Here is a 12,064-nt window from a genome sequence, read left to right as displayed (position 1 = left end):
TTAACATTTTCATATTTTTAAAGGTCCCCAGGTGCATCCAATTTTTCAGCTTTACCAAAGATCTCTCCTTCATCTCTATCAAATAATTATAACAACATCAACAACAGAAAGTAAGCACTGAATCTTAAAAACTCTTTGTTTAATTGATCGCCCTATTGTGGTTGCAAAAAATCTCTTGTATCTAAAATTCAGAATAAAAAAGTCTTAATGCATTAAAATTGGTTTTCTTTTAAATCACTGGTCAGTTCTTCTAGTAGTAACTTCACAAGAAAGCAAGCAGAAGTATAAACTTCTTGATTTAATATATATACTACAGTAATTTACTAAAAGAGAAATAAAGCACTTTCAGAATTTTATATTCTAAATGTTAATTATTGGCATATATAGAAGTCTGTTATAATTCAAATTTTTAAGAAGAGTATGAATTTCAGATGTCATTTTAGAACTAGACATGTAATCACAGACAGCATATGGTGTTTTTTAAAAAGTGTGTATCTGTGATTCAGTTGGAAGGTACAGTCAGTAAAATTGAAAATTCTTAATTATGAAAAAGGCAATTACCTTTTGTTAAATAGCTTGGAGAAACAATTCCTTTGCTCTGCCATGAATAATACTCAGAATCTTGGGATATATAAAAATTACATGATAGTGTGTGCTTTTGAATATATTGCTGTAAGAAAAAGGATTGAAAGTCACTTGGTGTTCACAATAACATCTCACATGGATATATTGCCTTGAAAATTGACATGGTTTTATAGAAAAGGATAAAAATAAAACTATAATTAGTCTGGTCCATTATGGAAAGAATTTTAATCCAGAAATGATTATCATCCTTTTACTTCTTGGATGTATACATTGTCACTTCTATATTAGATTTATAGTGTTTATGTAATTAAATATTTATGCTGCTTGTCCAGTTCATAAATGACATCTGATTATTCTAGAGAATTAATTCAAAAATACTTGAGACTATTTGTGAAATACTCTTTTAAAAAGCACCATTAATTGACTTTATAGGTTTAATTAATGTTCCCTTAAAATTCTTATGGAGGGTGGGGCTTGATAAAATGATTCCAATTTTAACATACATCTGGATTATAAAAATATAAGAATAGCCAAAATAACTTTGGAAAGGAAAAACATTGAAAATGATTAATCCTGTTAAATATCACAACCTGTTATAAAGATAGAATTCAAACAGCAAAGTACTGACCCAGTAATACGCCTCCAGATCAATGGAATAGAAAAGGCAGCTCAGAAACAGACCTTTATATACAAAAGAATTTAATGTGATCAGAAAATATCAATATTCTAGACTAATAGAGAATGGACAGATTATCCAGGAAATGCTGTTAGAAAAATTAGATTGCTATTAAAAAGTATTAATTGTCAGGTATATAAAAATTAAAAGGCAAATAAGTGAAGAAAATTCTTGCCAGAAATGGCAATGAAGGGCAAATATTCTTAATAAAGCAAGCTTATAAAAATCAGCAAGGAATTTTTTCAGATGGCTAGAGAAGTGAGTAAATGATGTAGCTGGGCTGTAAAAATAAAAGAGTTAAACATTTTAAATGTTCAAATTCACTAACTAGAGATAGGTAAATTAAAACCATAAACAACTCCATCCACTTCCCCCCACCTCCATCACACTGGGAAAAGTTAAGTGATGATATATTTTCTTGTAAGGATTCTGTTTGACTTGTTGGAATGTTAGTCCAGCTTTTCTAGAAAAGAGTTTGCTATCTGTATCAAGATTTAAAACATTTATTCCTTTATTTCAGTAGTAACAAGATATGCACACTATAGTATAATAGCGAAATATTGAAGACACTGGATATCCAAAATTGCAATGTAGTATGTTCTCTTCTATTCAAAAATGTTTATTCTCAAGCAAAAGAGTGAAAGGAATCCTCCTATAATCTGGTTTGTATTTTACATAGTATCTTTTAATTCATTAAAAGTAATTTTCTCATAAGAGATAAAATATTATTTGTGTTTCTGCCGATTACAGATGGCTCCCACATCTACTGTAAAAGAATTTGGTTCCATGTATTTATAGTTATTCTATACATGTTAGTTATTCTATATGTGTATTTATAGTTAGTTATTCTTTGGAGAGAGATTTTTTAACATTGTATTGAACAATGTTATAGACTGTATTGAACATAGACTGTATTTTGACCACTGCAGCCATATTAGTACATGTGATCTGGTGCTTCTATGTTTGTCTTATTTCCTTCTCATAGTGAAAATATGACAGTACAATGTGATTTCAAAAACCTCTGACTGGAGAAAATATTAAAAGGGGGAATTGGGAGTGGTTTCTTAAATTTAGAACATGAATAATGATTCTACTCCTATGACCAGATTATGTTTTTAGCTATTTATATTTGTCTAGACACTAAAATAGTCCTTTCATATTGGAAATTTTAGTAGTAAATAGTTGCTGGTACCACTTTACGTAAAAGTAAAACTTCTCTTTCTTAGTAAGGAACAAAATTTAAACATTTGTGGAATGAGTTTTTTTAACTTGAAAAAACTTGAATTAATGCTGTCATGTTTACCTAAACAGTTATCGCACATAAAATTTACTTCTTGACTTTCTTTTCAACTTGTGGAAGTAAGTAGCTGCTTAAGACTTCAGATGGAAATAGCATGAATTCTTTCATTGAAAGTATGTAAAATAGGTAGTAACATTGTTTAAGTACATTTATGAAACTTCATGTATGTGGCTATACACTACAGTGAAAGTGCATGTTAAAATCAGTAGTTCCGACATACAAGTTTATATGGCATTTATTTACAAATTCAAGATTTAAACTGATACATTATTAAGGTACAAAATTTTCATTTTTAGAGATAAGAATATTTGTTATAATAGTAATAACAAAGTGTACTTGGAATTATATAAGTTTAATAAAGGTTAAGTTTTTATTAAAGACTAATATTATGCCTGAATATTGTTTTCCTTGTAGTTTTCTTATTAATTCATTATATATGCCAAAGTCTTTCTTTTTGCTGCATTTTCTTTTGTCTTGCTACATTTGCTTTGCTATAATACTGCCTTTAAAAATAAATCTCTTCAATGTATTTATTGTCTCAACTCGTGGCTTCCCACATCAGAGCACATTCTGTTTTTCTGTTAATTCATTTAAAACTCTTTTATTTGCAATGGAAATGACTTTGTATAAGAGATTAAGCGATGAAAAGGAACTGGAACTAACGACTGCCAGAGCTAGCTAGTGATCTGGCTTTTGACAAGTTACTTGGTGGAAGCATCATTTCATTAACTGCAAAGTAAGCATAAACTTTTAAATGTATATTCATTTAAGATGATAGATTTTTAATACATAATTAATCTAGTATAGTATTAAAATTCTTATTAAGATTCCTGGCAAACTCATTTATTTTTGCAAAGTAGCAAACCCTGTGTGGGATAAGGACTAGTTTACAGTCTTTAGGAAAAAAAATAGCAGAAGTCATCATGAAAGGTATTGAAGCTGTCTTTCGGGCTTAGGTTTACCTGTTCTTTGCCGTAGTGTTTAAAGAGCTGCTGGCTTTGGTATTTTCCTCAGCAGACTTTATTTGATTTAAAGAGCACAAAAGATGTGGATTATAAGTGACCAATGAAGACAGTATTAAAATATTTTTAATTTGTTTTCATTATTATCATTGAGCATCTAGACTAGTATCTCAATCTTTGGACAAGGTTTATACTTATCCTGTCACTTAAACTAAAATGCAGATATCCTTTAAGTATTTAGATCTTAAAAGATAAAACCAAACACTGCTTTTGCATATGAGTTTTGTATTCATTTTTCAGTAAATAGGAATCCCTGTCCCATCTAACTCCATCCTCTTGCCTCAAAGAAAAGTTGAGTTTTCAACACTCATTTGTTATTGGGGGTAGAGGGGATCTGAATATGAATAGCTTATAAGTGTGCTTTTAGTCTTTTCACTTGCTTGTCAGTGTGGATATGGGTGTGTGTGTGCATGAACATGCATTTGGGCATACTTTCCCTCTGTATTGTGACTTGTTTTATTATAATTTTATAGCTGATATATATAATATACATATATTAAATATAACAATTATAAAAAATATATATATTGGTTTTCAACGTGTTGAAAATGTAGATCTTTTATTTTTGTAATGTATAGCAGGCCTTGATTTTAAGCACTTCTTAAAGGGAAGAAAGAAGAACACAATTCAGTTTTTCTGTTATATATCCTAGAAGTTAGAGTCAAGAATCAGTTATTAAGTGAATATATATTGAATTGTTGACAGGTGCCTTGGACTTAGTTACTGGTAATAAAATTTATAAGGCTAGTGATCTTCAAAAGATGCTTGAACCCATTTTTTTTCCTTTAACTTTAAAACAAGTAAATAGCTACCAATCTATGAAGCACTTCTTTGGACCCTGCTATTTTTAAGTTTAGGGTAGATTAATTTTTTAGTATAAGAGTTGATCTTTTATTTATGATGAATACAAAAATATTAATGGTATAACATTATGTGTATAATTATTGGTTGATAGGGTTTTGTGTTGGGGCATATTTGTTTTCTTAGGGTTTTGTTAGAACAGGCAGTAGTACAGTTCATTTAAACTGTTGTAATTATAGTGTGAGAATATAGAAGCTACAATGGAAAGTTATTTGAAATTACAAGTAAAAACTGTTTTTGAAAAAATAATACCAGGAATAAATTGTAGCCAATTGAGGTTGTCAGAGTTAACTGATTTACCAAGTTTATTTGTAATAGTGTGTTCTTTTATTTGTTTTTAGCAAATGAACTTGATTCTTGTTTAGGTTTATCCAAAGCATTCATCATAAATAGCTTATAAGATAACCTATTAAAAGTTAAGAAGCCATTATTTTCCACAAACAAATTTTTAATTACATGTAAAAAAAGGGAGGAGTCTAGCTTATTGATTTTCTTGGTTCTTTATAAAATTACCCTGATTCTCTAAAGGTTGACTATTACATCTATTTTTTTTAAGATTATTATCTGTTGTACTTATCATAGTACATATTATCCTGAAGTTGTATTTATCTAGTTAAACAAATTGCTTTAATCTAACAAGCTAGAAGATTCTTTCTATAATATTAATACTGAAATGTATTTGCTTAGAATCATTTCAGTTTTGCATACCTAATCATCCCAGACTTTTTTCTGCATTTGCATACTAGATTTTGCTAATCTAGCATAGAATACTATAAATAAAATCTTCAGTGCATCAGAACAGTGATGTTGCAGAGGCCCTGGAAATCTTTGCTCTTACCTGTAACTAAAACACAGCTCTTCCTGTTCCTCTTGTTCCCACTCTATTACAATAGCAAGATGTAAAAGGGATGTAAATGAGATGATTTATTGCTGCGGGTGGTGTTTAAAATCTGAATTTTTTGAATTTGTTGGAACAGTGAGGAACAGAGAAAGCTGTGAAGCTGCTCCAGTTAATGAAGTGTAGAAAGATATAATGTGGTTTGTATTGGTTGGTGTGGTATATGATACAGTGATTTTATTGATTGAATGAGAAATATATTAATTAAGGGAATTGTTGTGATACAGGTTCATGTTAGAAGTACCTCAGTTAAGTACTTTATAAAAAAATTAATAACTGATCACCTGTCTCAAACAGGTTTAAAGTACTGTGTTGATTATAACTGTATGATGATAATTGTGCATTATGAAAAATATTTTGTTTTTTCTTCCAGTGTGAAAAACTCAAATTATTGTCTCCCATCATATACCGCTTATAAGAACTATGATTATTCAGAACCTGGAAGAAACAATGAACAACCAGGCCTCTGTGGCCTAAGTAACTTGGGAAATACGTGTTTCATGAACTCAGCTATTCAGGTAGGTCTTTCCAAACAAAGTGAAACTCCTGTGCTTTATGGAAACCAGTAATACAGGAGGGATAGAGTTGGGTTTTACATGTCAGAACTTGAGTATTATATGTTTGAAGAGCTTTTGTTTTCATGGATGCTTGAAGCATGCACATTTGATTCATTCTGATGCTAGTAGTAGAATATCTTATGCTTCTCAGGTGGCATGTGATTGATTATCACGTAGTAGAAGATGAAGTATAAATTCATGGGAAAATATAATTCCAATCAGAAAATACCAATCAGGAAACCTAGGCTCTCTGAGAAGAAGAAAAAAACTAGTGAGATCTCTCCTTTACATGAAATCTCTTGTTTTTTAATACATGGGTAGAAATCTCAGAAAATGATTTTTATGGTCACCAGTGTTCCACCTCTTAAAAAAAAATTATTTTTAAATCTTTTTTTTTTTTTTTACTTTAATGTGAAATTAAGATTTTAAAAAATAAAATTTAATGAAATTTTGTATACACATTTTAATAAATCGCTTTCCCTTACTGCTCTTTCAGTCTGGAGATATGAGAGATCACCGCCCTTTTTTCCCTTTGTCTGGTCCATGGAGCTTCCTTTTTCTTCCTATCGTCTGTACCTTCTTCCAGTTTTACTTGTGAAATACTGATACCTTTGATTTAGAAGTAACAAGGTCTATATATACTTGAATATCACTGTCACTGTGCATAAAATTAGAGCTGGTTATTTTATTTCCCTTTTAAAAAAAAATTTTGTGTTTCAAAGAGCCCAAGATAATGGTATACTATTTTGATACTTGAATTTTACCTAACATTTGTCAAGTCTTTTGGTTTTTTTTTTCCCCAATTCTGAATTTTATTTCTAAATCTACAGTGTTCTGTTCTCTATTCAGATTTTAATACTGAATCTCCTATGCCCAGGAGCCACCCTCCAAAGATACAGATTAAACACAGATGTTGAGTGATAAGGACATACTCACAAATCTTTTTGACTATCTGAAGAAAGTATAGGACTCTCTTTCATTCAAAATTCTAAATAAATAATTTGTACATTCTCATTAATGCACTTGTTTCCTAAATTAACCATTGTCTTTATAGCATTCTTGAAAAGTTAGAGTTTAGCCATCATAACTCTTGACCAGGAGTTGGCAGCTTTTTTAAGACACACACTAGAGTGTGTAAAGTTGATAAATTCCAGATATCTTGGTTTAAAGTTGAGCCAATCAGTAAATTGTCTGCTCAAGCAGATATTGTGTAGGTTTAATAAACTGTTCCTTTAAACCTACTTTGATGAGTAATATTGCTTATACTTTAATGTGAATCACTTTATCCAAATTTTTTTTCTAGGACCCTAGCAATTGTTAGACAATTTAATTTTAAAATATTTTGTCTTTATTTTCCGGAAGAAGAGAAGGGTAACTCATCTGAAAAGAACAAGCCAAAACTACTGTTATCCTGACAGTTTAATTTGGATAATAAAGTGCATGGGTGCTGAGCTTTCTGAGATAGGGACAGGCAGACATTGCCATTTTGTTTCTGTGTCTGTTGGATTACTCTGCCTATAATCACTGAAAAGTCATATTTAGCACCATCTCCGGAAAATGTTTTATATGTATAAACAGTGGTTATGTCAGTATCAGAAAACCCTTTCTCATATCGCCAGTCACATTAATTTTTATACAACTGCTTATCCTTGCATTACCAAAATTATTTTCATTCTGGAGTCTTGATATCTTGAGGCCTTTTGGGTTTTGTTTTTGTTTTAACATTCTAGTATGGAAAACCAACCTTGGTGATTTTTCATAAGGATTAAGAATAGGATTTTTGTAAATATTTTAGTTGCATAAGCATAAAAAATTTGAGTCCGTTAGAAAAAGAATTAGTGTTCCTGCTAATCATTCATGCCAGAGAGTCTCTGGCTTACCTTCAAACTATATTTCTTCTAAGGCAATTTTTGTTTCCTGTGCCTAATTAACTATGTTGAGCTAGATTTGGCATTTGTTGAAATTCCTTGTGTATATTTAAGGGAAAAACTTCATTTTGCTACTTTATTCTTCTGTTGAAAGTTTTATTACAATAAACTGGTATACCTAATGCTGACTTCTCTTTAATATATTTCACCTTTTGTTTCATTTCAGTTGAGATATAGACATGAGGATGAGGTTTGTTAGGGTAATAGTTTGTAATTTTCTAGTAATCATAAAAGAGAAGTTTTTCATGAAAATTTCAGCAAAGTATTTTAAAGAACTGCTCTCATAAAAATAAAACTTTCCAAGTTGGGGAAGAGAAAAAATTAGTTTTAATTTTTGCTGCTTTTGAATTTTAATCTAAGTTCAGAATTAGAAAAGCTAGTACTTCAGTTTTATTTTCTTAAAGCATCTATAATTTTTAATTGCTTTGGATGTCAGCTTTGAAATAGAAAATTCACCATTTAAATTTCCTTGTAACTCCTGTGAAATGAAAGATAGTTCATTAACTTCAATAAATATTATAAAATGAATTTTCTACTGATAATTTGAATTGTAATATAATCTCTTATTAATTCAGTAATTCTAAAAGATATGAGTGGACATTAGTACATTAGGCAGTGTAATTGTTGATAATATCTTTAAAAATATGGGTGCAAAAGCATAGTTATTTTTTCTGTGTGAGCATAGGTTATGCTTAACCCATCAGTAGCCTTGAGATAATTAAATTAATCATTTGTGATTAAAAACTAAGCAGCACCAATTTGAGTGTGATTTAATATTATCATTGTTATTCAGTTTAAAAATGCTGATACTCAAGATTTCCTCTGAATAATGGTATGGAAAAGTGTTAAATTTTTCTGGTGAATATAGTGCTGCCAAATAGTTTGTTTATCTAGTTAATATTTGCTGGATGTCAAACATGTGAGATACATTTAAACATAGGTCCTGACCTATTAAGATTATAGTCTTGATATTGTAATTTTCAGATGTTTTGCTTTTTAACATGAAAATCTTTTTTGAATTATTACTGTGAAAACTTTAATTGCATCCTCAGCAATTAAGTAGATACAGTGAAGTTGCTTTGGTTGGTTGAAGTGCCCAGAGTCCTGTCTGCTTTTCTTCTATATAATGGCCCTAGGAGCATGCTCATGGCATCCCAGAACTCTAAGGACTAGTTTAACAACTCTCCTGCTAATTAGCTGTGCTACCCTGTATAGGTTATTTCTACAACTTATTTTTCTCCTCAGGTGAGGAAAATAATATCAATAGTCCCCTTATCTTAGACGCTTTATGAGGATTAAGTGAGTTGATGAATATAAAGTTTTTAGGATAGTGACTGGCACATCATAAATGAATAGACATAGGTTGATATTATCTTTTTTTTATTTGAAGGAGTTAAGCAGAGTGACTGTGGGAAAATTCTACCATCCATAGTCCCTGTGTTTATTTTTTTTCCTTTCCTACAAGTCTTATTCCACTTTGTCTGGACCTAGGAAATGAAGAAAAAATTGAATGTACTTTTAATTGTTTTGTTTTTGTTGTTTAGTGTTATTTCAATAATGATATTTATCATCTCCATTTCTGAGCTTTGTTAACTTAGTTCTCCTAGGCATACTGACTAAGCAAGGGATATAACAGCCTAGAACTTTTCATGAATAATCAGTATGCAGGAAATTTAAAATTCTTGAGTTCAGGTAATCTCTGGCCTCAGCCTCCTCAGCAGTTATGATTATAGGCATACATCATTGTGTTCCAGTAGCAAAATGAGTTAGCAAAGTAGTTTTCCAGTGCCCTTAATATAGTACTCCATTGAGAAAATGTCTAGTTTTTTAAATTTGCATTTTTGGAGGTAATTTTAATTAGCATTAGTTGAGTAGATTTCAGGAGCACTCCAACCCTTGTCTTTTTCATTGTCAAGGCGTAGGATGCTCATGATTGGCTTCCTGGAAGAAGCAGCTCTTCAGATGGATTTGAAGCAGGGGAGTGATATGGTCTTTTCCACTGGAAAGCAGCATGGCGTAAGATGGTTGTTTTCAAACTCTTTACTTGAAAGTAATAGGGCTCCTTAAACAGACACTAAGAAGTCATTGAAAAAAAAAAAGATGATAATCAAGGACCTATTTTTTATCCTTTGTCATAAATGTCAGTTGGAATTCCAAATGTTTTTAAAGTCAACTTTTTCCTATGATCTGTTGGGTTAGGTAAAGTTATTCTGTAAATTCCAAAGAATGTTGAAAATTTCCAAAGAATATATAAAGTTGAAAAGTCTTTTTTTTTTAAAGACGTAATTCAAGAGAACGAGTAATATTACACAGAAATAACATTCTTTTAAGAAACTGGATTCACATATAATGCAAAACTGAAAAAGTCACTACTAAAGCTATTATTTCTGTGTTGGAATACTTCATATCTGTGAACAGAACTAAGTATAGTGCTTTTCTACACTTACCTTGAGCTTGCTTTTGCATTTATTGGAACAAATTCTTAGAAACACAGTTTAACATGAAACTTTCTAATTTTTATTCAAATTAACCAAACTTTTGGTTCAGTAAATGAACATAGTTTCTTTCGATCACAAAAACGAAACACCTCACCACAGAAGCATAAGAATTTTTTTAAATAGTTTAGGATTTTGAAGAAACTGATGGCTTGAGATAAACTGAGAATGTGGCTGATGAAAAATTCAAATCCTATTCTATGACAGATTTTTACCCAAGCAATTAAACTCAATATATTTGAGGTCCTTCCATACTGCGTGCCAAAAATTACATGGCAAACCAGCATCAAAAATATGTTTAATCATCTTGTCAAATGGCAACTCAATCAGATCTTTCCATTTTGATAAAGGTAAAGAAATGGAAACAACCTTACTTATATTAGAACCGTTCACTTTCTTATCACAGACGCCAGTGTTTTTACTTCTCCCTTGTTTGAACTAGGGAAAGGGAGAAGTGTTTCTTCCCTTTAGAAAAAGTAAGGGGACTGGGAAAAGAGACCCTTAATTGTCAGGCAGACTATTAGGGGAAAGAGTATGTATAGCATAATTCTGTAAGTATTTTGTTTTCATAACTGGGGCAGAAGCTGTTTCTTTGATTGAATGCTTTGTACTGTGTAAGTTGGCTAATGGTGATTTCTGATCTTGAAAATATGCCTTTTGTAACCAGTGATCTTGTCTGTTCTTCACATTCTTCCAAATTAATACACACATTTCTCTAGTATTAATGCTTGTTTCTGTTAATATAAGTTTTCTTATGTTTTGTCAGTCGTAATTCTAGAATACGAAATGACAGGAGTACAGATTACAAGGGAAAGGCTTATTTCAAGGAGTTGTAGATAGTAACGTCTGATTTTAATACAGAATTGTTTTACATTACACTCATGAGGTAGAATTACTTGGAATGCTGACATATAGTGGCAGTTACTAATATAATCAGACTGAATTATCTTGTATTTTAATAATTATTCAGAGTAATTGAAAACATAAGAAATGTCAGTCTTTATAATGGTAACTAAAATGTGCCCCGTTTTAGTAGTTACAATTTAGTAGTTACCAAAGTACCCTTCTTTGCATAGTAAAGAAGCAAGAAAAGAAAAAATGGTTTCAGATTTAGTTGTATTACCTAACAATCAAAAACAGTTAATTTCCTTGATATCAAAAGCTTTTTCCAAAATACATTTTTTTCCTTTATTAAAAATATGCATGTCACTCAACATATTATGATTGGAATATTCTAAAGTATATCAGGTTTATGTTCTAAATTTTATAAATTGGTATTATTAGTCACTGAAAAAATATAAGCTATTGGACAGATAGAGCCCTAGAAAGGAGAAAGCCATGCTAAATATATCTTAAAGGCTTTTTATCTTTTACCTGTTTGTCCTAATGTATGTATTTAAATTCTAGTCAGTTAATGTTATGCTGTATTAATTACAAGAGGCCCTCTCTATTAGATTTTTTTTTCTTCTACTGGCACACTTAAGATCATCTTTCTGTTTCAGTTTGTGAGTAAAAATAGTTTGTGGTAATTCATGTTACCAGTGATCAACTTCATCAGTGTTTTTGCTTTGCCAATAATGGATGCTTAATTCATTTTTTTTTTAATACTATCTATATGGAAACTTTTGCTTAGTGTTACCAATCACTTCTTTACAATAATTCCTAAACTATACTTGGTGAGTGAGTTGGTTACTAAAAACCATTGCTTTAATTAGTAATAGTATTTAAAATAGATTACTAAT

General features: G+C 30.5%; 1 protein-coding gene across 5 annotated transcripts in view; it reads left to right on the top strand.

Annotated features, from left to right (window-relative positions):
• Positions 1-12,064, top strand: part of USP15 (ubiquitin specific peptidase 15) — a 125,480-nt gene that overhangs the window by 75,318 nt on the left and 38,098 nt on the right. For 2 of the 5 annotated variants that reach the window (XM_065934729.1, XM_065934733.1), the window contains exons 7-8: positions 24-110; positions 5,716-5,860. In XM_065934729.1, the coding sequence (XP_065790801.1) occupies positions 24-110; positions 5,716-5,860 (232 nt within the window). The other 3 variants (XR_010663077.1, XM_065934731.1, XM_065934730.1) reach the window with 3 other exon arrangements.

Source organism: Muntiacus reevesi, chromosome 4 (genome assembly GCF_963930625.1).
Source record: "Muntiacus reevesi chromosome 4, mMunRee1.1, whole genome shotgun sequence".
Taxonomy (NCBI): domain Eukaryota; kingdom Metazoa; phylum Chordata; class Mammalia; order Artiodactyla; family Cervidae; genus Muntiacus; species Muntiacus reevesi.
This window is presented reverse-complemented; position numbering and strand designations above follow the sequence as displayed.